The sequence below is a fragment of the Phyllostomus discolor genome, chromosome 6 (assembly GCF_004126475.2).
Source record: "Phyllostomus discolor isolate MPI-MPIP mPhyDis1 chromosome 6, mPhyDis1.pri.v3, whole genome shotgun sequence".
Lineage (NCBI taxonomy): Eukaryota > Metazoa > Chordata > Mammalia > Chiroptera > Phyllostomidae > Phyllostomus > Phyllostomus discolor.
In genome coordinates this window covers 2,841,687-2,867,649 of record NC_040908.2, presented here as the reverse complement: position 1 = coordinate 2,867,649, position 25,963 = coordinate 2,841,687, and the positions used below count along the sequence as shown (strand labels likewise).

At 60.4% G+C, this 25,963-nt stretch overlaps 1 protein-coding gene across 8 annotated transcripts in view; it reads right to left on the bottom strand.

Annotated features, from left to right (window-relative positions):
• The window catches only part of ASAP2 (ArfGAP with SH3 domain, ankyrin repeat and PH domain 2), a 116,851-nt gene that overhangs the window by 71,189 nt on the left and 19,699 nt on the right, over positions 1-25,963 (bottom strand). For all 8 annotated transcript variants that reach the window (XM_036027634.1, XM_036027637.1, XM_036027631.1 and 5 more), the window contains exon 2: positions 2,874-2,946. In XM_036027634.1, the coding sequence (XP_035883527.1) occupies positions 2,874-2,946 (73 nt within the window). The remainder of the gene's footprint in view (positions 1-2,873; positions 2,947-25,963) is intronic.

The following is a 25,963-nucleotide window of genomic DNA, read 5'->3' as shown; positions in this document are numbered from 1 at the left end:
CCACCGGCACACCCTGGGGACCGGGCACCACGGGGACCCGGGCTTGGGACCCACCGCCCTCGGGACCAGGGGCGCAGTCTCCCCGCCCCCAACCGTCGGGCGTCTCCGGCGGCTCAGGCCCCTGTTGGCCGGGCCTCGCCGGCTCAACGTCCAGTTCCAAAGACGTTGCCCTATCCTTAGACCGCTCGGCCAAACAGATGCGGGAGAAGGTGGCCGTGCCCAGCCGCGCCAGAGCGGAGTTCCAAAAATGCCGCGAGCGACGTCGGTGCTGTGGCAGGAAAAGGGACAGGGTGTCCTCAGGCGGCTTTTCTGAAGTGGACACTACTCATCCGGGGTAAAGACCTCAGGATCGGTACCCTGGCCTTAAAAAAGTTCAGCCACAAAGCCTCACAACAAGTCAAACCTGACACTTCGTAGAAGGGATGGGGAAGGGACGAGAAGACAGGGGACCCCCCTGCAAGGTCCGGATGACAGCCCCCTGCCCGAGTGGCCGCTCCAATAGGACACAGTCCAGGTGACCCCAGAGCCACTGCGAGTAGACAGAAGAGCATGTGCAGAAGGTCAAGCATCTCTTTTATCCTAGCCTTAAATGATAAACTCAAAAAGCCCAAGGGAACAGAATAAAAATATTTCTTAAGTTACTTTTGGAAATCCGATGTTTGTCCAAGAAACCGAGTGTCCATCTCTGACTGACTTCCGGAAGTCCCGGAGACAGCGCGCAGGGAGGACGTGGGGGCCTCGCCGCAGAAGGGCCGCCCCCCGCCCCCCACGCCGGGCCCACAGGAAGCCAGCCGGGGAGCGCTGTGACGCCTCTGACCTGCGGGCTCAGGTGAAACTGAGAACGGTCTGTCGCAGAGAGGGACGTGCCTGCACAGACAAGCGCCCCCTCCACCACCCCTCCCCACCCTCCCCTGCCCGGGAAACCGCCAAAGGCAGGCAATTCCTGCCCAGGTACGCGCACGCCTGTCCCGGCACGCTCCGTGCTGCGTGACGTGGGGAGCACGTTACCCTTTCCTTTGCTGATTCTTCGCAATAAAATAACAATCACTTCCCCGCACTGGCTTGGTTCCGGTCAGGCGTTAGCCCCTGGAAACCAGCTGGACCCCTCCTTTCCTAGACCCAGTAGTTGTCAGGCGATCAATCAATCCATTGATAAGTCCACCAGTATTTATGTACGGGCCAGCCAGGCATGGGGATGGCTTTTGTTCTCGTTTTGTTGTTTGTTTTTTTAAAAATTGTAGAGGACTTGGCAGAACATTGAGACCAGGGCTTTTCCCCGCTGGCACCACGGACACGTGGAGTCAGATGGACACGCTGAGCTCTTTGCTGGGGCGGTCCTGCCGGTCAGGGGATGTGCAGCAGCACCCGTGACCTCTGACCACTAGAAGCGGACCACACACACACACACACACACACACACGTGCACACACAGAAACACCACACCCCGTCCTCAGTTGTTCATGGCCGGATGTGGGGGGAGGGGCGGCTGCAGCCAAGAGCTTCCTGGCTGAGGGCCACGGGTCAGCGCTCTAACCTACGGGGCACGGTGCTGCTGCCACCACCAGCCCCGAGCCCCGGAGCCGCCCAGCTCAGCTGGGAACCAGCTCGATCAAGAACAGCGTGAGTCCGCTCTCTGACTTGCTTTCCTGGACTCATTTCACGTTCATTTGGCATTTATCAGTAACAACCTAATGCCCGTCTAATCATCTGAATGTCAATACAATTACTGTGTATAAAATATGCAAAATAAATGGAAGAAACATATCTATAAAGTCAAAACCCTAAACATTATTTCTAAGCACTTTCCCTAAATATCTATCTACCTATCTATCCGGGAAACAGCTATCTATAGATACAGGTACATGCAGATACAGATACGTTACACACACATACGGGGGAAGCAAATATACATATGTAAGAGCATCTGCTTTCCCCCACCTCTTGGCAACTTTTACATTTTCTGTGTCTCCCTGCTGTCAAGACAGCAATACATGTCTTGAAACATATGTGCATACCCACTCACGCACATACATACCCACACATATGTGCACCCACATCCACACACACGCACACACACGCTGTTTGGCTTAGGTTCTGGTGGGCCGGCTCAACTTGAGACCGTAAATCTCTCTGCAGCTCTGGGAACTCCTCGGCGGCGGTTTCTCAAACAAGCCCCCCACCCCACACACTGCCCCCCAAACTCCCTCTCCCTCCCCTGGGGGCCCCGGGAGGCAGACGCCGCCACGGCTCCTTCTGGGTCTGCTCCCACGTCACCCCACACCGTCCACCCCTGCAACTCCTCGAGTCGCGTCTGAGAAACCGGGGGGCCCCCCTTGCTCCTGCTTCCTCTGTGGCAGTCTAGCAGATGCCAGGTTTTATTCCAACAATTAGTGTATCCCCCAAGCCCTTTACTGGTTCTTCCTCACTAGCACCCTTCCCCACGTCCGTGATGTAGCAACGCCCCTCCTCGCCCCCGGGAGGACGTGAGCCGCGTGCCCTGTTCCTGTCGCCGTGCCACTGATTCGGGGGCCCCTGGTGCAGGCTCTCCCGCCTCTGGGTTTGGGGGCTTCTCAGGGGTTAGGCTGTTCTTGCTGGGGCCTGTGACGGGCCTGTCACTCTCTCCTCCTCAGCCCACTGCTCTCTGGGTCCCCGCTGAGAACCCTCTGCCTGCCCCGGGGTGCAAAGACATGCTCCTGGGTGCTCCTCAGGAAGCTCATGGGTTCAGCTTTCACGCGTCAACCTGCGCTCCATCGGCACGCCCAGAGACGGGTGCGTCCGCTGCTCAGTCACAGGGTCAACACCCCAGCAGCATCGGGACCGTGGCTGCGGTGCGTCTCCCTGAGAAGCCCCTCGGGATGGAGGCACGTACTCACCCAGCCCGGAGATGTTGATTGCCTTCACGGATTTCTTCATCTTGTACAAAACCATCCGGTCCACGTCTAGCGCCTAAAATAGAGAGAAAACACTAAGTAAAACAGGGTTTGGGCTTAGGTCACAGGCACCCGAGAGCAGCCAGGAGAGAGCCCCCCAGGAGGCTGCTCCGGGCTGCCTCCATGGGGGACACCCTCGGTGCGGTGTGAGGATCCGGCAGTCACCGAACACGGGCACCCCCACGTGCCCCACACCCCTGCAGCCCCTGAGCCGCCTCTGTGCCCACCACCTGCGGGACCCTAGGCTTCTGCAGAGAAACCGGTTAACTCAGGCCCCTCCTCTGCGGCCAAGTCTCGGTCTCCCTGTGAACCGGCAGGGCCCCGGGGCGTGCAGCCTGCCAGGGCCTGGCCGCCGAGTCTGCGCTCCGCCCCCCAACACCAGGAGGACCGGGAGGATGGTGGGCAGGAGCAGCGGCCGGCACGTGGTGAGGCAGAGTGCCCTGCCACACACACCCCCGCCCAAAGACAGCCGCCGTCTAGCACCAGACTGCCCCGGCCAGAGGCAGCAGGGGCCGGCGGAAGGCACAGCGCTCCGGACTTGAGAAAACCCAGATTCATCTGTTTGCTTATTGGTTTGGAAGGCACACTCCCCGTCCTTGCCAAACCTCAGAGCTCCCTTCCAGAAAGCCGGAGCTACAATACCTCCTTTGCAAGGTTGAACGATGCAAGAGACACGCTTAGGTATTGTGTGTGACATCCAGCAAATATTTACAGACCAACCGAGACACGGCGGCGGCGTGTGGCACTTCGAGTGCCTGGCGCACCGGCACTGTGACACTGCGCGGTGACTTACAAACGTGCAGGCAGGCCCACAGCGCTGCAGGCACAGACGCGACGGGGCCGTGTCCTTCTAACCCAGTGAAACCCCACGGGGGACCAAGGGGCGTCACTTGTAGTCGGACAGGAGGGAGACAGCATTTGTGACCTGGGACAGTGACTCTAACCACGGGATCACCGCACAGACGGGAAGAAAGCCCCGCCAGCAGCTAGTCCGCAGGGGCTCGTGAGAACCGAACCTGTCACTCCACGTGAGTTCTGATCATCGACAACTGCGGTGGCTCGCGGGCAGCAGAGCCCACCGTCTTGGAGGACTCCACCTGGACCCGCAGCCGCCCCGGACCGCCTCCCGCAACCACAGGCAACGGCAGTGCCGCCGGTCTTCATTCCGAAGCCGCAGAGACCGGTCTGGCAGATGCCAAAACCAGACGAGATCGCTGCTGACAAGGTTCCATCGGAAAAATACAGCCTCTCACTTGACAAAGAGAAGCCATTTTTTTTAAAAAGCACTATTTTCTGAGATATTGCAGAGAAGGGTAGGTAGGGACTGATAAAAGAAAGTCAAAGTTGGTTGCAGAGAATTAATTTTCACTTCCCTAGGAGGTCATCTTTAATCCATTCCTGACCCTTCCTTGAGACATAAGGGAGGGGTGTGGACACAGCACCTAATCCATGAAGGTCACTACTGACCTCCTCTTCCTCACACAGTCTCATCGACTCTTTTTACTCCCCAATCTACCACGCTCGCCCCAGCCTCCAGGGTTCTGCCGGTGCCGGCAAGGAGACAGGACTCGCTCGGGGCGCGCCAGAAGCACCACGTCCTGAAACACCACGGGCCACGGGCCGGCAAGGGCAGCTCTCACACAAAGACCCCGGCTCGCGCACTCGTCGAAGCTTCGGAGGGCCCCAGGCCCCCGGGGAAGGGCCGCCTTGGACACACGCATTCGACCTGTCAACGTCTCCTGCAGCACATGGAGAAAATCTGGTCCTGCCCCGCCTTCGTGATTGCCAGCAGCGTCCGACCTGCATCCCAAGAGCACCTGCCCCTCCCACACGGCGGGAGCCTGGGCGGACTGCATGGGAACGTGACGCACCAGCCAGCCCTCTCAGGGCGCCCTCTCCGAGTGCCGGGGGGTATGGAGGGAGAGACCACCACACTCGAGGGACAGACACGCGCGGCAGACGGTCTCAGGGCCGCTCCCAGCCCCCGTGTCCTCAGAATAACGCCTCAACTCTGCAGCACAGCTTTAAACCCAACGGTCTGGCCCGGCCCCTCGTCCAGCCTCAGGTCTCAGCATCCCCTTCCCATCCACCTGCACCCTGAGCCCCGGCTGCAACGAGCTACAGGCCCCCCCCCCAACCTGCCGCCTTCTCTGACCTCCGAGTGCAGTGCGGCCCCTCACTTCCCGCCTCCCGCCCCACCAATGCTCTCCCTGACCGCGCCGGGCCCATTGGCCTCCAGCCCGGCTCCTCTGCAGGCCCGGACGCCTTCTCAGATGGGGGAGGTGCTCACGCTCGCCTTTCCTATGGGATCCTGTGCTGACTCAGCGGCTTACCTGGTAACCTTTACTGAGCACCTACTACGTGCCAAGTACTAAACTAGGCTCTGGAGATACATGGCGATCGCAACGGGGTGACGCCTTGCCTGATGGGGTTCACAGTCTAGCAGGGCGACCCCCTAGGGAAACAAAGCCGGGCCAGGACCCACCTGCTCACCCACCTGCTGTCCCACTTGTCCACTCCGGCTCCAGACCACCTGGTCCCTGCCAGCCACGCGTCTGCGGAGCACTGAGATGTGGGTGGTGTCACACGTTAGAACAATGATATTTTGGACGTAATAGATTGAATAAGATATCCAGGACATTAACTTCACCGTTTCTTTCTACCTGTCCTAGTGCTCCCCTGTGAAAGGCACTTGCTCACCTCACGTGCCCAGCAGAGAGCCCGGCACAGAGCGGGACGGGGAAGCAGCTCAGTGAGTGACCACCAGCCTGGGAAGGCGGGCAGGGGCTCAAACCCGGGCAGCGGGGCCCCTGCTGCGGCCGAGGAGCTCAGGCGGCGGCCCATGGCTTCCCGGCGGGGGGCGGGGAGAGCGGCACTTGAAGGCCGCTCAGGCCGCAGTGAGAATGCTCAACAGGTCTGGGCAGACAGGCAGGAAGGATGAGGTTGGTTCAGGGCCAGGCCACACCAAAGCAGTGGGGGGAGGGGGACCCATGGCTGGGGAGCCACCTGGGGCTCTGCTGGGGCAGCAGACACTCCGGAACACCAGGGAGGGGCCAGGGAGAGGCCTCTGGCCTCTCCCGGCCAGGTCTCAGCTCTCGGGCCTCTGGCAGCCTCGCAGACCGCAGGGCCCTCTCTGTCCTTAGGGGCCTGTCTGGCTCCGTCGTGCTGAGGGGAGTGGGGCCTGGAGGTGGTCACGTCAGCGCAGGAGGGCAGCCACCGTGAAACGTGCTTTCAACACCCCAGCTCTGACCCAGTCCCCCCTGCGTCACGCTGCGGGGCACACCCTCCCTCCCTCAGCATTCACGACCCAAAGTCTTGCAAAAATACGCCAGTGGACGGAGCAGACACAGAACCCTCCCCTTTGTCACCCAGGGGAGGTGCAGCCCACCCCAAGCTCGGGAACGGGGTGCACGGGGACGGCTGCCATTCCGCCGTCTGGGAGGGGCTGGGACATGGAGGCGAGGCCGGCGGTGGAGGCCGGTTCCACTGAAATCACAGTCACCTCCCCACTCCAAAACACACCCCTCCTCGTGGCGCACTTTCTAGATGACTGACCTTGAACTTGGCGGGAGGTCAGCACGATCACCTCTGAGTGCCAGACAAAGTCTTCTGTCCGTTACATCCAAAAACAGCTCTGGAATCTTAAGACAATAAAGAACTACAAAACTTGAGAGTTTCAAGAAACCACACGTATCTACTGATCAGGGTTGGCTTTCTACCCAGGCGAGGCACCCGCCCACCCCCGCCCACGCGAAATCTACCCGAGCTTGAGAGAAGGAAGAAAGCCTGCGGCTTTGGCCAGAATTCGTGTGTAAGAACTACAAACAGCCCTTGGCTGGTGTGGCTCAGTGGGTTGAGCGCCAGCCTGTGAACCAAAGGGTCACTGGTTCGATTCCCAGTCAGGGCACAGTGCTTGGGCTGCAGGCCAGGTCCCCAGTAGGAGGCGCACAAGAGGCAGTCACACATGGTTGTTTCTCTCCCTCTCTTTCGCCCTCCCTTCCCCTTTCTAAAAATGGATAAATAAAATCTTAAAAATAATAATAATAAAGCACTACAAACGGGCCAGAATCGAACAGCCCATACAGGCCTAAGCAGGGACCGCTCAGCAGCTCACGTCTGGCCTGACCTCATTAATCCTGGGGAGCCGACCTTTCGTTTATAGAACAAGTTCCACAGAGTAAACTCACTGGGTAAACAAGCCGGCAGGACCGTGTCTGAGTTATTTCAGAGGAAAACAAACAACTGTTCTCCAGCCGCTTTGAAAGCGTGTCTTTGGATCCCCGCGCTGTTGCGTTGCCGGCCACGGTTCTGCAGGGTATTTGTGAGCGTTTAGGGTAAAAGCAGTCAGCAGTTAATAACATGAAAATGCAGCCCCTCACGCCTTGCCATCTTTCTCGAGAGCTCCAGCCGCACACGATGTTTGACGCGACTGTTTCCAGACACCCCACCCCGCTCCTGCTGTGTTCCCACAGCCCCTCTGCGCGCCGTCCCTGGGGGGCCCTCCCGCAGGCAGAGTCGTGGTCCTGGAGCCCTCCAGGAGCCCCGCCTGGGGTGCAGGCGCCTGTGCGCCGAGGCTGGACTGGGGGCCGGACCCACCGTCTGTCCGAGGAGAGGAGCCTACACCAGACAGACATGGGCCCCCGAGGCCCGCAGGCCAGGTGAAGCCCCTGGCTTGTCTGCGGGCGACCTCCAGCTACTGCAGGTCTGCACAACTGAACGTCTCCAGTTGACGTGATGATGGGGTGGCGGGGGAGACTGTGGACCCCAACTGAGAGACATGGTACCACTCCCAGAAAGAACTCCACTGTTTACATCAGTGAAACGTCATCACTGAGAAATCATACTCTGTTGTTAGTAGTAGTAGTAGTAGTATTTGAGTTTCACTAACAAAACAGAAACTGTGAAAATTTAATTTTTTCTCTTAGTACGTAAGTGCCTACATAGTATCCTCAGTGTTGCCTCCAGGCCTGAAACGCCTACAATGTTTGCTACCTGGCCCTTCACCGAGGCCGGGAGCCTGGCCTGGGGACCCCCCGAAATGTCCCTCTGACACCGCCTGCCGCCCCTACTCCTCTCGGCCCGGACCCAGAGGGTGAGCTGGCGGTGACCGCAAGCACATTGGGTCTCCAGCACCCTAAGGTCTCAGTTCGAGCCAGCCAGGGGGACAAGAGGCTGTCCTCACTCCTGGAACCTGAGGACGCCGCCCTGAAGAGAGAGGCGGACGGCAGCAGACACGCCGTCCCGTCCCACCTCCGTGTTCTCATCTGAGAAGAACTGACATTTCTGAAGGGCAGGAAACCAAATCGCAAAGCAGAACAGCACCCAGCTCTGTGCCCTAGGGATGACTCCGCCAAGAAAAAAACCCAACCACCTTTAGACGGCAGCTCTGTCTCGGCTTGACTTCGGAAGTCATGGAGACCGTTCACGACGGCACCAAGGACTGCCGGAGCCTCCCGGGGGGCTCGGAGACACGCTGGGGCCCGCAGGACTCGGGGTGAAGCCAGAGGAATCGTGGATCTACCCACTTCCGGGGCGGGGCGGGGGGAGCAGAGGCCCGGAGAACGGGAGGTGTCGGGAAGAACGAAGGTCATGAACAGCCAGGCCAAGGCCCGGCTGTGGACCGCGCGTGAGCCTCGGGGCAAACGGGAAGGGCACACTTCGGTGCCATCTCGTGATGGTGAAGGTGCGGTGTGTGTGCACCAGGGGACATGGGTGAGGGTGTGCATGACACTCTGACAAACAGCCAGACACCGGATGAGCCCCAGTGCCCTTGATGGTGAACGGGAGAACTGTCGCACACTCATACAATCCAGAGGCCCCCCAACAATCGAGGGCCCCCCAACGATGAAAGGAACTTCACCCACCCAGAACACAAACGAAATCCCCAAGAATGTTAAGCAAAGAAAGCAAGTTGTGAAAGTATACACACCATATCATGCCATAAAAAGCTGTTTAATTAGGCAGAATTAGATTATCTTTGTGTTTCGGGACGTAGGTACTGCTGAGAAAAAACAGGAGGGAGCCCTGAGTGACTGACCTATGAAATAACCGCCCCCACTACAGGGCATGCGGCAGGTTCAATTCTGGACAGCTGACACCGCACGGTCCACCCCGGGAAAACGCTGGGGGGAGGGCCGGCGGGCTGTGCGAGGGCCGCGGCATCAGGGGAGCTGCAGGGCCGTGGGGTCCGGAGCACCGAGTGCTGCCAGCGCCCCCAGGAACTCTGTCACTGGAGACGACAGCCGGGAACTCAGGATTCTACCAGGACCGTTTCTGGAGAGCCGGAAGCAGAGGAGGGTGCACTCCAGCTCCGTGAACAGGCTGCACGTCCTGGTTTTCAGGTGGGGGGCCGGGAGGGGGGGAAGCTGCCGGCAGACCTGGGGGAGGTGGCAATGGAAGGCGGATCTTGGCAAGGCAGCTGCCAGACACCGGCAGCAGGGAAGGCCGTCCCGGTGCCCACGCCCCGGGGCCCTGTCCCCCAGGAGACGCAGTGCGGGGGCGGGGGGGCCGGGCCTGGGGCCCCCACATCGCCTCACTCAAGCTGTCCTCCCCCCCTTGGACAGAGCACCCGGAGAGCTCAGATGCAAGGCAGGAAATGCTCCGTCTCAGGGGAATGGCCACACACAAAACAGGGGGCACGGTGGCAGCAGAAGGTGCCCCTCATCCCTGAAGGAAGGAGGGGGAGGAAGGGGCGGCCCCTGCGCTGGACCGGGTGCGGGGCCTGGGGCGCAGCAGCAGCAGCGGGGCCTGGGGGGGAGGCCGGCCTCCCCCATCTGCTTCGGTCCCAGAGGACAACAGACTCTGAAGCCAGGCCGAGTTCCCCAGGAAACGAGGAGCAAGCCCCTCGAACTCTACCACAGCCGCACAAACAGGGGAGGGGACACGTGAGGGAGCTGCTTGCTTTCTGGCCCCTGAGGCCAACAAGGTAAGCACTAAAGGAGAGTACTAAGGCAGAGCACTAAGGTGGAGCACTGAGGCAGAGTACTAAGGTGAAGTACTAAGGAAGAGTACTAAGGGATAGTACTAAGGCAGAGTACTAAAGTGGCATACTAAGGCAGAGCACTAAGGTAAAGTACTAAGGCAGAGCACTAAGGCGGAGCACTAAGGTGAAGTACTAAGGCTGAGTACTAAAGCATAGTACTAAGGCAGAGTGCTGAGGAGAACCCAGCTTCCGGAGGCTCTGGAGCTCTGCCTGAGACACGATCACTCACATCCACTCCGTGGGTCTGTCCCCACCCTCGCCCCCTTAGCACAAGGCTCTACCATCCCAACTGGACGCCGGACAGGGGCCCGTCTGCTGTCAGAAGCTGCCCCTACTCCCCTGCCCTGTGGACCCCTCAGTGTGGGAACCCCAGTGGCAAAGCAAGGCCTCCAGGCAGCCCTCACTGGCACCCGCAGGGGACCCACCTCCTGCCCGTGCCTTCGCCACCCAGCAGGGTCCCGGCTCTGTCCACCCCAGCTCCCCGCCGGAACGGCTACCCTGTTAACTAACGAGAGGGGAGGGCTGGGTGATGTCCACGGCCCCGCGGCGGCTCCCCGAGGCACCCGGACGAAGGTCCCGAGCGCAGCACCTTTTCCCAGGACAGCAGGGGTGGTCTCACCTGGCGCCCACGGCGCCAAGCAGCAGAGTGCTACACAGAGCACCTCAGCACCCACCGTCTCGCGCAGCATTTACAGCCTCTCCCAACACCACCATCTGCTCCCCCACTTCAGAGCACGAGGAGACGCTGACTCGGAGGTCAAGAGAGTTGCCCCAAGGCTATTTATTTGGCTTTGAGCTAATGAGAGGCTGGGAGAGTGCCAGCAAATGGAGAGAGAAGCTTCCAGAACTGTGCTCCTCGCTGTCTACTCACCACCTAGCTCCCAGGGCCACAGGGAGCACCCACTGACTCCTGCCACTGCCTTCTCTAACGTTGGGGGAGACAGTCCCTCACCCCCAGCCCCCACGCTCCCCGGGACCGCTCCCCACATCCCTGAACAGAGCTGAAGCCACTGGGGCGGGCCCTCCCTCCCCAGGGACGCTGTCCGCCCCCTCAGCCCGGGTGACTGCCCTGCTCCCTGAGCCCCGACCCTGCTGGCACATGACGGTCACCAGGAGCATGGTACCCCCGCCCTGCAGGCCACCCGTGTAACCAGTTCTGTGGGCTCAGATCTTCCCGAGGGAGTAGGTGTGGATGAGTGGGTAAAGGGTGGTCATGGCGGTGGGCTGCCTTCGCTGGCACGAGTCCAGGCCACCCGAGCGATTCCTGGGCTTTTCGAGGGGAAACGTGAAGGACCGCTGTCTGTAGTCTGGCCTCGTCTCACCTGCCACTCCTCAGTTCCGTGTCCCGTCCAGAGACCTGGCCCACTGCCCGGGGGCGGGGCGGGGAGTAATGGGAGGGAGAGCCAGCCTGCAGGAGGGGGGAGGGGAGGAAGCACCAGCCTTGTCCAGGCTCCAGGTCTGACTCTGCCCCCAAATAACAACCCCCTAGGACAGGGGGCGGGGCGGGGTGCAGCAGGGAGGAAAAACACAGGAAGGCCAGGCTGGAGGGGCGGGACCCAGAGGGAATGGTGACATTTCAGAGGAGTGACTTCAGAGGGTCAGAGAACGCAAGCAGCTTGGCAAGAAGAGCAGGCCCCAGGGCCAGACGGGGCCGCGGGGGCGAGGCGGAAGTGGGGGGGTGCGGGGCAGAGGCAGGGAGGGGTCCCCGTCACCGAGGGCAGGGCGGACGTGCCTCCGTTCTTGGACTCGGCGGCCACTGAGGGTCATTCCAGGCTGCTTGCTTCTGGCATTTGGGGATGTGAGTGTTTCTCCCCAAGGAAGGGCCCCAGGCCATTTGGTTTTACTCCCTTGTTCTCCATCTAAAGAAAAGCTCCTTCGAAACCCCAGCTAATACTCGAAACCCCAGCTAATACGACGGGAGGTGGCCAAGGGCACTGTTCCGTGGGACTCCGGCACGGAGGGGAGGAGGCCGACCTCCCACTCATACCACCGGGGACAGACCCACTGGTGACACTGTGGCCTGTCAAGCGTCCCTCCCACAGGACACGGCGCTGACCACAGGCCGCACTGCCCAGGCCCAGGATGGACGTCGCATTGAACGGAGCCGTTTGTTCTGTTTGAAGGGAGAAGGGAGGAGACAGAGGGGGATAAATTTAAGGTATAAACACAGATATACTCTGTGTCCCTCAGACCAGAATGCTATCTGGTGGGAAGCAAACATGCCCAATATTGATTATCCCTCAGAAAAAGCAAACACGCTCGGTATTTACTAACCCCCCGGAGCCTCCAGGAAGCTGCAAGGGCCCACCAGAGAGGAGGCAGCCGTGCGGCTCCGAGGCCCAGGAATCGGAAGGTTTCCGTGTAGTACGGTGACCGAAAATGACAGATGACGCACAACGAGAGGGTGACTAGGGTGACAGGGTGAAGGCCCCTGTCACCCCCCCACACGGGGGCCCCCGAGGTTCCGTGAAGGGACCGTCTTTCAGACAGTGTGCGCCCTGCAGCCACCTCTCTGAGGAGGGACCGCGATACCATGCCAATGCACGTGGTGTCGTGGATTAATGCCCCAGAGGGAACTAAGGACCCTGCACGGAAGTCGCGATAAAATCAATCAGTGACTCACCCGTAACTCGGTGAGCAGGGGGCCAGCGTCCCACCCCAAAGGCGGAAGCAAGTACTCGGTGATGTCATCACCACACTCATGAATCTCTGTTCTCACACGCGCTCCCTGACATGTACGGACACGCCCGGGGGGCGAGTGCAGAGGTCAGAGGGGCCACACAGCGGCCACGAGGGGCTTGGAGAGGTGCTAACATCCCAGCCGTCGGGGACACAACCCGGGACTGCAGGGGGGTCCCCCGGCACACCCACTGGAATGGGGGCCGGCACGGAGGGGAAAAATGGAAGGAACTGGAACTTGCGGGTGCTGCCCGTGGGGAGGAGAGGGCACCACCCCTCAGAAAACGGTGGGGCGGTCTCTCCTAGAATTAACCGCCCCCCCCCCCCCCCCCCGGCAGAGGGCCCAGCAACCCTGCTCCTAGGAGTTCACACACACAACAGCAAGACGGTGTCTCTACACAAAGGCTCACAGCGGCTCTAGTCGTCACAGCCCCGAGCCGGGGAGAGCCCTGGGGCCCGAGTCGGGGGCACCGACAGACCAGCCGTGTCGGCCCGCGCCAGGCTACCCCGGCACCGACTAAAAGCTGCGGCCCGAGGACTCGGGCAGCCGTGTATGTGACACGCCACCAGAGGCAAAGCCATAGTGATAGACTGCAGACCACTGGCCCCAGGAGCCGGGGCCCAGGGGCGTGGACCGCAGGGGGCTCGAGGGGACTTCCTGAGGTGACGGGACCCCCACGTTAGGACCGTGGCAGTGGCTGCATGACCGACGCATTTGACCGTTGAAGTTTACCGCATGCAGAGTGTGCCTTGGGTCAGCTGACCCTCAACACAAAAAGCCATAATAAAAAATACCATTTCTCCCTTAACTGTCCGTCCCCTGTACTTCTTTCCCGTGGCTGCTCTGTCCCTTAACAACTTGCGAAACTTTTCCAAGCCTCTGGTTCCCCACGTGATGGATCCTTTGTTCTCGGGACACGAGGAAGCACCAGGGTTCACCTCGGAGGGCCCGGGGCTAAGGCAGGTGACCTACTAAAGCCTGAGTCAAGGCGGTAGGGAGGGGCCTGGCGACCGGCCCGGCCGCCGTCTGCATGGACTCCTAACCCTTCCGGGTCCTGCCCGCAGCCTGTCAAACAAATATCTCTCGATCCACCCGTCTCCCGAGTCCCTTCAACTCGAGCGCATTCCCATGCCACGGGCCTGTCTGCCCCACCTGCCCCCCGCCCCCGCCCACCACCGTCTGGGCCACGGCCAGCGCTTCCCCGAGGGCACATGTCCCGCTGGCTGCCACCCACACGCGCACCAGCCGGCACGCCCCGAGGGCCCGGCCTGGCTCCCCACAAAACACTGATGAAGGAAGCGCCGTGGACTGACTCCCCGTGATCGTTTTCTGGGGGAAAAACGTGTCAATGACAGGGAAGAGGAGGGATGCCAGCCCGCGCTTCTGGTTCCTGCAGCCTCCTCCCTCCCCATGCACCGCAGGGCCCCGGTCCTGGTTAACCGCACGCGGCCTTTCTTCCTGCCCGGTCCCTCGCCAGGCAGGCGGCTGCTAGCATCTGTCAGCCACGGTGACCTCCCTCTCCCGTCGTCCCCGCAGGCGCCCCGAGGTCCCCCTGTCTGACTTCCCGCCAGGCAGTCTGTGCTCCGTCACAAAACTGAAGGTCCCCCGGGCAGACGTCTGCCCCGCGAATTCAAGGTCGGCGTCCCCGCACCGCTCCCTCCACCGCCTCCCCAGCGTCTCCGAGTCCGCGCTGGGATGGAGGGAAGGAAACACCAGCGGAGGCAAGGCCGACACGCACGTTCCCGCTGGCCGCCGGGCCCACACGGCCCCTCCGGGGACACCGGGGTTGGTGGACCCGCTTTGAGCTTCTCCTTCGCTCCTGCGTGCCCACGTCCACGCGGCAAGCCACCCCCGCCGGCCTCCCCCGCTCTCAGCACCCACCGGGAGGAGGGCCCCCAGGCGGGGGGCCGTGGAGTGCCTGTCCCCGCCGGCAGCCGGGTTCTCGGGACCCCGGCTCCCTCCTCCATAGAATCAGACACTTGGGGGAAAGCCACAGAGCTGCCTCCGCCCACGGAGGGAGGCTCCACGCGATGCTTAGTAAGCCGGCGACAGTGTGACCCCGGCCCCTGTCCACCTCTGTCCTCGCAGTCCCCTTACCAAGCTGCCCACGCCACTGCCGTCAGGCCACGCCACGCGGCGGAGGGGTCAGCGCCATCTTGCCTCCGCGCTCCTGTGCGCGCGGCTCCTCTCGGCGCGACGCCCGTCCCGCTGCTTCCGCGTTGCCAGCGAACGAGCGCCCTTTGACCTTCAAGAGCCACCAAACGCCATGCCACCTCTTGAAGAGAAGCTGCGGTGACCCGGTCCCGGCTCACAGCTCGGCCCTGGGAATGTGCCTTCCCCGCCGGACTCCGGGTCTCCTCGGGCGGACGGTGCAGGTCGGTCGCCGGAAGTCTGGAACTCCGGAAAAGTGGCGCGTGACCACGCTTCAGTGCCGGGGACACTTCGTAAAGAGGTGGTTACCAGGGTGCGTGCGTGGCGGGGAGTGCGGGTGGGGGCCCGAGAGCCACCGTGTCCCGGCTCAGCCGAGTCCAGCGCGCGCGTGCAGAGCGCGGAGGAGAGAGACGGACCGGCGACAGGAGCGGCGAGCATGCGCAGAAGTAATGGGAGCCGCGAGCATGCGCGGAAGTCACGGGCGCTGCAAGCATGCGCAGAAGTCACGGCCACTGCTCCCGCTCACCAAACGGCTCCCAGAGTGGCCAGCCGGCCCTGGCCTGTGCGCTCTCTGAACTCGGCTGCACGTAACTAGCAGCTCAGCATCATGCCCACATTTCCGAACAGGAATGCTGAGGACCTCAGTGAGCTGTGAAGGCCACAGACACGAGCCGGTGAGCGGTGCGGGTGGGATTCGAACCCTGGAACACACACACACACACACACACACACGCCCATCCAGCGCCTTCCACCCAGTCTGCCGGCCTCACCACCCTCGCAGCCAGGGAAGCCGCAGCGGCCCTCGAATCGGAGAGCTGCGCTGCGGACAGGATGCTCGAGGCAACAACAAGGTCCCGAGGGCAACAGCCTGTCAGGCCGGCAGACAGCTCAGCCCGAGCTGACCGGCGGGTGCAGGTGGGGCCCGTGCCCCACCGGAGACTCCCCGGCATCTGGTGATCGGGAACCGTCCCCAGGCGGCACCTATCCAGCAGCAGGCGAGTTTATCTTTTTAATTGAGGCGCCGAGAGGTCGCCCTCATCAAGGTCTCCAGCTGCCGCCTCCCCGATACCAGGCCCAGGCGGCCCGGGCCGTCCAAACCAGGAGCATCTAAACCTGGAGCGCACACACTGCTGCCGGGGGCAGACCCCGCTCCTCGGCGCAGAACTCTCCCGCATGACACTCCCGCCGGCCTGTGTGGACGCCACTGCCTTCCTGGGGGCCAGCCTCCCCTGTGCGGGGGAGCCCTGATGGCTCCCCGGTTTGGATGGCCAGGTGAGGGTGGAGGGTGCTGCTCGCAGAAGAGCCAGAGCGGCGTGCGGCCGGGACAGGGACTCAGCTGAAGATGTTCACAGGCCTGGAGGCGGGAGAGAGCCTTACGCACAGTGGAATGATTAGAACTTTCACCCAGTCCACCTGCTCAGGAGCAGACGGGCCACTGACCAGGAACCTGCGGGTCGGAGTGCGGGCAGGCCCGCCCGTGTTAAATGTCCACACCCTGGGGCTTTGGAGAGAACGCACACACAGCGACTCCCGCCCAGTCTCTCATTCCAGAACGCAAAGCGCTGCCCGGAGCCAAGCCGACCGCCGGGGCAGGACCGAGGCCCCCACGTCTGGTGCCCACCCTGGTGCCCCCGCCCCACCCGAAGGCACCCCGCCCTCCTGTCCTCGTCTGCCACTCACCCAAAGAACCAGCCCTCTGCCATCTGGTTCAAGAAGCTTTGTCACGTGACCAGGGATGGGCTCCCTGTCCTGCATCTGGGCCTGAACCCCCACAACGCAGCGTTCACTGAGACCCGTCAAGGCCCAGCTCTCTCCAGGTCACCGGGGAGCTGGAGGCACACCGCGCTGAGCAGGCTCCGCCCTCATGGGGCCTGGAGCCTCGGCCCCGGGGAGCCGGGCCGAGAGTGGGTGGTGGCGGCTGCCGGGAGGAAACCAGCAGGACCCTGTGAGCCGCACGAGGCGGGCACCCTGTGCACCGGCATCCAGCAGGTGCTCAATACAGTCTTTCTGACCAGAAGGGCACGTGGGAACTGAAGAGCGGAGGTGCTGATTTATTCTATTTATTTTTTATTATCTGTTTAATCCTCACCTGAGGACATGTTTATTGATTTGAGAGAGAGAAGAGAGAAGGAAAAAGAAAAGCGTGGATGTGAAAGAGAAACATCGATGAGAAACAGAAACATCAGCGTGGAAGAAAAACATCGATCGGGTGCCTCTGTACATGCGCCCCAGCTGGGGATCGAACCCACAATCTAGGCACGTGTCCTGACCAGGGATCGAACCCACAACCCTTGGGTGTACTGGACAAAGCTCCCACCACCTGAGTCACCCGGCCAGGGCAGAAAAGAGGTGCTATTTTAAGGAGAGACATCAGGAAGATGTGAGGTGATCTTTGAGGAACATGCACAAAAAATCCTGAGGAACTACGTGTGTGTTATAAAGGGTAGCTGTCATCACCTCGAGAAATGACCCAGAATAGATGTGTGACTCATCTCCTAGGGCTTGTGTGTACGGAAAGCTCCATACCTAGCCCAGCGCACAGCCGAGGGGCCCTGCAGGCGGCTGGCCGCCCACCCGCGGTGTCCCTGGAGCCCCGGGCAGCAGCAGCAACTTCAAGCTTCCACACCACAACCATCCAAGGACAGGAACATGCCCTCCCCCAACACCGGCTCCCCCCAGCCAAGGCATGACCAGGCTTTCTCAGACCAGAAGCTCGTACACGGGACGATCCCAGCTCTGCGTCCTCAATATCGAGCAGAGTTCCTGGAATCTCTACTAATAACAATATCAGTGTTCTACCACGACTGGGAAATGAGCCCCAGCTGACTACCGCCAACCCCGGGAGACATCTGATATGCAACATTGTTGCATCTGATCCTCCTGACCGGCTTGCAGAGTGGGAGAGAGACACAATGTAACCAAGGCCGCATCACTGACAGCAGGGGAAAGTCCACAGGCAAACTCGCGCCACCTCAGCACAGCTCAGGGGAGGCTGGCCTGTCACCATGCACAGCAAGCAGCTCCTTCCTGCAGAGCAGCTCAACGGCCACGTCTACACCCCCCACACATTCCAACTGTACTGAAAATAAATACAACGAAGTCCACCGCCTGCTCTGCCCAGACGCACGAAGCAGCGCCCGGTCAAGCGTGCGGGGTGGCACAGTCCTCTGTTGGGAACCCCCCCTGCCTGGTATCAGAAGCTATAACCCCCGCTAAGGCTAAGGCTGAGGGAGTGGCCTTGGACCATAAGCCACCAAGGAGACAAAAGCTTATCTCCCTGGCAGGAGCCTGGCTTCTGCTCCTTTTATTTCACCCTGCTTGGCCCCCAGTGCTTGGTCAGTTAGCCAATGATGGGTAAGATTCCCCAAGGGGGGGGAGCGACCTAAGACAGGCACAATCATGTGGGAGGCCCCCAGGAAAGACTTTGGGGGCTACAGCAAAAGGGGGTGATGGACCCTTGCCCTCAGCTTTGACAAAGCCTGAGTCCTCACTGTCTGCGGGAAAATCTCCTATTCTCTTGGCTGCCTTACTTCCCTTGCTCCACCTAAGCCTGAAACAAGGACAGGGCGGTGCAGCCCTGTGCTGGAAAGGGCAGGTTCCCCGGGTGATCAGGCCTAAGAAAGAATATGTAAAATCCTGTGAAACCTGCTTTGTTTAGAATGCTCTCGATTGAATGATAAGGGCCCAAGCAAGAAGTAAGTTTGTTCCTCAAGATTTTACAGCTCTTTACTATCTGACCCTGTTCAAAATAGGCCCTCAGAGTTCCTTGTTATCTGATCCTTACTTCCAGGCAATGAGTAATGAGCTTTACCTGAATTCTTGTGTAAACAAACCCAGTAAAAACCCATTGAGGAACAGGCTCCTGGCCCTTCTCATTTGAGAGATTGGCTGCCTTTCCTCCCCAAGCAGATCATGTCTTGGTAGACTTATTCTCATCCGTGGCAGCCGGGAGGGCCCTGCAGACGGAGCCCCCCCCGGCCCCCCGCCCCACAGTCCTCAACTATCGTCTGCACTGCGGTGCCCCCTGAGAGACCCAGTTAGTGATTCTGGGCCCCCACCCCCAAGCAAATGTCGGAGCCACCGAGGCAGAAGAGCCAGCCCGGACTCCCTGTGCGGCCAGGCCCCCGGGAGCCTTCGCTGCACCACTCGATCCGAGCCAGAAGCCACAACCATGTGGTCCCCGGGGCTGCCCATCCCTCCAGCCCGGAACTCGGCTGGGGCGTCTCGCAGCCCTCTCTGCCTGTGCAGACAGATGTCCACTTGACCTTCCGAAATCACGCATTCCCAGTTAACACCACCACCTTCACAGCTCGTTGGGGTGCTCTGCATTTGATGGCCTGAACATAGTCACAGATTTTTACGGAGGAGGAGATATATGTAAAAGGAAATTTTCCACTGCTTCCCAAAAGGAAACTTTATATCCACGCTCCATAAAAACTAACACCTGTGCACCCTCTTCTCATTTCGGGCAACAAAATTTGCTGGCTCTTTCGACCGCACTTTTTCCTTGGAAGGCCCGTATTTACAGAATTCTCAGGAACTAGCATAGTAGACACAACCACACGGCCTGATGAGTGAGTGAGTGAGTGTGTGAATGAATGAACGAGCGAATGAATGAATGCACGCCACAGCGATCCAGTTACATGTTCTCCCCGCCTCAAATTAGCCTTGGCAAAAACAAAACACGCTTCAGCTTCTCCAAGTGGAAACACTACCTCATTCCCCCAATCCCTACCTCCCTGCAAAATGTAACAGATCTTCGATTTTTTTCCAGGGAACTTGATCTTGAAAGCATTTTAATTAAAGTCGTCTGCATGGCATAAAATAAGCAGATGCTTTTAAACAAAATATTTTAACAGTTCCATCTCTGACTCAGTCACATTTTCCATCTGAGTTCCCGCACCAACTGTGATCATATTCTGCGAACAATAATGTGCATTATAAAAAGCCGTCCGAGGCTTGCTAAGGCACGACATCCCATCCCTAGCCTTGGGAACTGAGTTACAAGCCTTTATTAATCCACGTGTCTTCCCTCCATTAATACTGAACGCTGTCACTCAGGGGAGGCCAAAATAAAGCACTCGAGACTGCTTATGCAACTGTTTTTGAGCAACAATTTGTCTTTCGGGCCACCGGGGCTCAGTGGCAGGAGCTACTACTGCTCCCCAAGGTCTCCCACCTAAGGGTGTGGACACAGGTAACCGTCGCACCTGACAGCCACCCCACAATCAAAAGCTGCGTTCCCAGTATCACGCGGCCCCAGAAGGGGCTGTTTTCATCCAGAAAGGGGGAGGCGGGGGGCGGGAAGAGGAAGAAGAGGCGGAGCAGCAGAGAGCACGGGGAAGAGAACACCGATCAGATCAGCCGTGGGCTCGCCCCTCGAATGCAGCCCGGCACCGCAGGGAGCCCAGGCCTTGGCATCGCCCCCTGCGAACTGCGGTCTCACCTCCAGCTCTTCTCCCCAAAGGCTTCGGGAAAAGAAGCTGCATGGGTCCCAGTGGGAGACGGTCGCCCCAGGCCAGGCCGCAGGCTGCACGGCGGCTGGGACAGGGACAGGGACCGGGGGCCGGGCTGTGCCCGCCGTCCCGAGGGCGTGTCCTCCCAGGAGGAAGGGCTTTCAGAAGCCGAGTGGCCAGAAACTGCCGTAAAACTCATCACATTCGCTCAGCAAACACGTGCTCAGCACAGCCTGTGCGGGGTACCGGGCCAGGGGCCGGACAGCGACCGACTGGTCTCAGCTGGACACTGGACCTGCGCGTCCCACGGTCCAGGCCACGGGAGGCTCGACCTGGAAACCACCAGAGCACGCGCCCACAGAGCGTGGTCCTCACGGACACGCCGCACCTCGGTCTCCATGACAGCACAGAGCATGCACCACTGGCCTCACTTCCAGCACCGGGCACCTGTGAAACACACATGGCACCCTCCTCTCCTTTTTTTTTTGGTGCATGAAGAAAGGGGGGTCAAGAAAGGTTAACCAGCTGGCACAGAGCCACCAAGCGGAGTCAGGTCTGGAATTCCCACGTGTCCGCCCCGTCACAAAATTCTGAGGCTGCCTTAACAGGCTCCCCCAAACATTCAACTTCCTACGGCCCTAAAACACGCAACCAGGGCATCCCGTGCTGCCAGGCCCCTCGCTCTTGTTTTCCCCTGATGAATTCATTCTCTGAGGCCCAGACTAAACGCCCTTCCTTCTCTCCCCACCCCACCCCTGCTCCTTGACTCGGAATGCCGTCTGGCACGGCGTGGGGGCTTGGTGAGCGCTGGCTGGGTGGAAAACACACACATGCCCAAAACGGGAAAATTATGGTACGTTCCTTTTATGTTTGCTGAGGCACGAGCATTTCCTGAAATAAATCTCATTTCCACGCATGTGGGTGCACGTACTGAACTCTGGCCATACAGGAGGGACTCACGGTCACCCGCAGTCACGGTCACGTGGTCACGCAGCGCAGCAGACGCAGCCTCACGGGCGATGATGACTCAGCGGAATATCGTTCCCTGAACGCTATTAGGCAAATAAAGAATTGACGCTTTGTGTGCATTTCAGCCAAAATTTCGCAACATTGTTGCCTGACATCAGGAAAACACCTTCCTGGACAAGTGTTGAAGGAAGAAAGAAGATGGTGTTTTCATAGGCACACACGTGAGCTACTAATACTGAGTTTGGGAGTGCACTTCCGTGCTCATCCTGCTGTCCAGGGAGGCCTGTGAGGACGAACCGTGAAAATCTTGTCTATGCCGTCCTGGGGAATTGTCCAGGTTTTCATCCTGACTTAATTCCTCTCCCTAAACCGCCCCCAAAGTTGCAATTGAGGGAGAAGAACTCCACTGGGCCAGGAAGACCCGGATGCGCACAGCTGCTGGCTCCGGAGCAGCACGCGGCCTCGGGAGGGTCCCTTCCCCCAGCCGGCGCCTCCCCGTCTGGGCACGAGGGGGCGGCCCGTGTGGGCACCGTGCGCCAGTGAGACAGTAGGAGTGGTCGGCCTGTGAAGCAGTTAGCAGCGGTGGGTGGAGTGGAATTCACTTCCCTTCCCTCCCAAGAGGCGGGACCTCAGCGTCCCCACCTGAGAAAGGAAGGAAACCTACTCACACCATCGGGTCATTAGGAGGAGTAAGAGGTCGCGCTGGTCTAGGGTCTGGCCACAAGGGTTTGCGGTCCGTCTCCCCCACACACACGCGGTTTCGCTCTACCCGAAATTCAGGGCTCCAGCCGGGCGGTTAGCACTGCTCTCCTGTGTGCTCTCCTGTGTGCACGCGGAGTCACTGCCGCCACTCTGAGCGTGCGACAGAGTGACGACGGCACGCAGAACAGCCCCCCTTGCACCCCGATGTGCCACGGAATCTGTGCTTACCCCCCGCGGCAGGCGCCCGCACCGAAGGGCAGCCACCGAGTTAAAAATGCAGTGAAACTCACCGTGTTAAGCAGCCAAAAAAGGAAAACCATATGGTCATTTCCACTGACGCAGAAAAGCAATCCGACAAAATTAAACATCCATTCAGGACGGGAACTCCCAGCAAACCAGAAATAGAGGAGAATCTGACGAAAGGCTTGCACAAGACACGGGCAGCGAACGTCCCGCTCCACGCTGAAATTCTGGATGCTGTCCCCCAAGGTCAGGGCCCAAACAGGCACGTCCCCTCTCCCCACGGTGGCTCCGCACTGTGCTTGGCGCCCCGGATGGTGCGGAAAAGCGAGGACGGTGAGAGGCAAACGGACTGGAAAGAGAGGAGCTGGGCTTGTCAGTCACGGATGACAAGGTCACCGATGTAGAAAACACTGAGGAAGTGACTGAAAAAAGCTCCCAGGCCACCGGTAAGTGTGTGTAAAGCAGGGAGGCACTGTCCGGGGTGACAGGAACGTTTTCTATCAAGATTGTGGTGCAGGTGTCAGGGGTCATCAGACCGAGTCCTTGAAATCGGTCAGTTTGTTAGATGTCCACACTTGACCCCTCGCGGCTCTCACAGGTGCAGCCCTCGGTCCCTCCTCGCCCGACCCCCACCCCCCAGCAAACACGACCCTGCACTTGGGCCCGAAACACGTCTCAGGCAGCGTCTGAGCAGTGAACCAGAGGGGGCCCCGGAGGGAGACCTGTCAGGAGCACAGGGCCGGAACAGCGTCCACCAGAGGTCGGGGGGAGCGATCGGGGTTCTGCCGTCTGGACAGGCACCCTGACAGACTGAGCGCCTGTGGCTGCAGCCCAGCGGAGCTGCACACACACACGACACTGGCGGACAAACCCCAGGACGCCCCCACCGAGGCTGTCGAACTCCCGCGGGTCCCCCGGTCTAGCCCTCCGGGGGTTCCAGGCGGAGAGACGGAGGCTGCAGAGAGAGGCAGAGACTTGCCTGGGAGAACACCGACCTTCCCACCCACGACCAGGGGCACGAGCCGCTAAGCCCAGAACAGCCACCGAGCAGCACCACGCAATTTGAACGCGTGGCTTACGTGCGCGGGTGATGAGCTGCTGCGTGCGAGAGACCCCCGAGCCGTCTGCCGGGGGCCGTCCCAGACAGCGCCAGGCCCCGGGCCCCAGCCCCGCCAGGGGTGGCCGGTGCCGGGGCTCCTGGCCAGCCCCCGGAGGCGCCTCCCGACTGCGGAAGAGGGAGAACCACAGGAAGTGCGTGCGAGGGGGGCTCGCCGCACGCCGGCCGGCCCACGGAACCACGTCCACGGAACCTCGAAGTGGGCAGGGTGCCGCTCACCCTCTGCTTCTTCCCCGTACGGTTCACGTCCACGGTGGGATAAATACACTTCCAAACTCCACCTCCCCGTGGGGACGCCTGCCGGTACTGGCTTTCTCCAGACGGCCTCCCCCGGAACCTCCCGAGGGACGCTGAGGGCCTACTGTGTGCAGCGTGCTCTCCTGGGCCAGGCCGGTCCCTGTCCTCCCCCGCCCCGGGGGGGGCTCAGAGCCCAGCCTCCCAGCCGGGCAGCAGACAGACCAAACAGATGCCCCCTAAGCTCCAGGGCAGACGCAGAACTGCCCTGACCTTCCCAGAGACGCCAAGCGCGCTCTGACGCAGAGTCGGCAGGGGAACCGAGAACGGCCCCGACCCGGCCTCGAGGCGCCAGGCACCGCTCAGACACCCCCACTTCCACTTTCCAAAGGCAAGTCCCGGGGCGCAGCGTGAACCACCACCGCATGCACCAATCAGGGAGTCCCCTCCCTCCTTTTGGGGGCTTCCACCCACTCCGGCCAGAAACTTGGGTGTTTTCCTGGGTCCCCCCGACCCCTTCCTCAGCGCCCACAGCTCAGACGTCACTGAAACTCGTCCCTCCCGCCCGTGTCTGCAGGCTGGTCCCTCTCCTGGGGAGCTGGCCACAGCCCCGCTCCTACCAGGGCTCGGGCCTCATCCCCTCCCCACTGAGCCCTCGCACCTGCCTCTCCCGGTCCCCCCCACCATCCCTCCGCCTGTCTGCCCCGCTCCCAGCCTCCGGCGGCTCCCCGGGACCCAGACCCGGCCCCATCCTGTTCCCTCAAAAGCCTTCCACAGCCCCCACCGCAAACAAGGTACAGCCTGAGCTCTTCAGCCTAAGGCAGGACTTTAATTAAGAAGTAAACTAGAAGTCAACACACCCTCAGAAGAAAATAAACACCTTTCATCCCACACAGGAAAGGGAAAAGAGAAAGAAGAGCAAGAAGAAAAAAAAAGGAATTTTAACTCTGCTGGAAATGAATTATAGTTCTAAATTCTAAAGGCAGAGAGTTAGTTTAAAAGCGAAAGGGCTGGTGTGTGTTTCACACACACACACACACAACCACCTACTCGCACACACATAATAATGGGGTAATAGGTTGCTTTTAATTTGTTAAAGTGTCATCAATCTTTAAATTTCCCCTCTAACTCTCCAGTGGAAACGCTTCCTATTTTTATAGAGACTGAGTTGAGATTTTTAGTAGATAATTATAAAAGTAAATTAAATTCACTTTCTTTATGTTGGCACTAAGGACGTTTTCATTTTGTTCATCTGCACCTCGGGATCAGTAAGGTATCAAAACACAGCCCAAAAGGAGGTCAGTGGGTCAGCGGCATTCTGCACAGCGTGAGGTTAAAGGGCAGAGGAAACCATCCAGGCTGAGGTCTGAGAAGATCAGCATTTTATTGCAACGCTCTGAAGATCCCAATTGACTCAACACACCCGCATGCCCCGAAACCACCATCTGTACTTCATGGCACTTGACTAAGCTCCAGCTCATGAAAATGTCTACATCGTCTTTATCCTGTCTGACTCAGGAAGAAACTCAGGCCCACCAAGCCCTGCCCTCCTTTCGCCAGGAAAGGGCCTCAGAGCAGTTAGGGCCCACCCTCTGCACCCTCCGGACACCCCCACACTTGGCAGCCTTGCAGCCCAGGGCCCTCAACACGGCACCGGGGACACCTGGGCCTGCCCTGGACACTGCAGCATGTCCACCCGCGGGGCACCAGCAGATGCTCAAACCCGGCTGTCCCCAGGGAGGCAAGACTTCGAGGGAGGGGTGGGGGGTGGACAGCTCTGCCCTTGGTCCACCCCTCTGCCCTCACCACCCAAGGGAGGCACCACCGGCCTCCTCCACGCCCCCCGCCCCCCGAGGTCCTCGGGCACCACCACCATGGTGCCCCTCGGGGCTCAGAGTCTCACACAAAAGAGCCCCACTGGCTTTCTCAATGTCCCCATGGCTCTGCCCTGTACCCCTGGCCAACCACACAGCACGGCACTGCCGGCCCACCTGCCCTCTGGCCCCGGCGTCCACCCCTGGGCATCACCCCCGCCCTCAGCTGGCTCAGGTTCCCCTCTCGGGGATTTCTCTGGTTTCACTCCCCAGCGCAGCGAGCTTTCCAGCCCGCCTGCCAAAGGGCCTCGGGCTCTACAAAAGAGCGGCTGCACGAGGCTTTACAGCATCCGGCCTCCGTCGGAACAGGCAGGACGGGTGATCGGCACTGAGACAGCATCACGCCAGCGTCACCTTGGGCCGTCAGAGGACAGGGCCAACGTCCGCACCGTCCGCTCTGCCTGCCCACGCGCCCCGCCCCAGGCCCCACAGGCCCCTGCTGCTGCCGCTCTTGAGAACGCCGAGAAAGGAACTCCGTCCACGGCACCCAGCACTGCTCCCTCCCCCCCACCCAGGCCCCTAGGAGGGCAGGCCAGCTGTCTGGTTCAGAAGGACCTAACTGGCTCAGGTTCAAGACCTCAGGCCCCGCCGCCAATCTGATTAATTCCCCCACTCCCTGGCCACA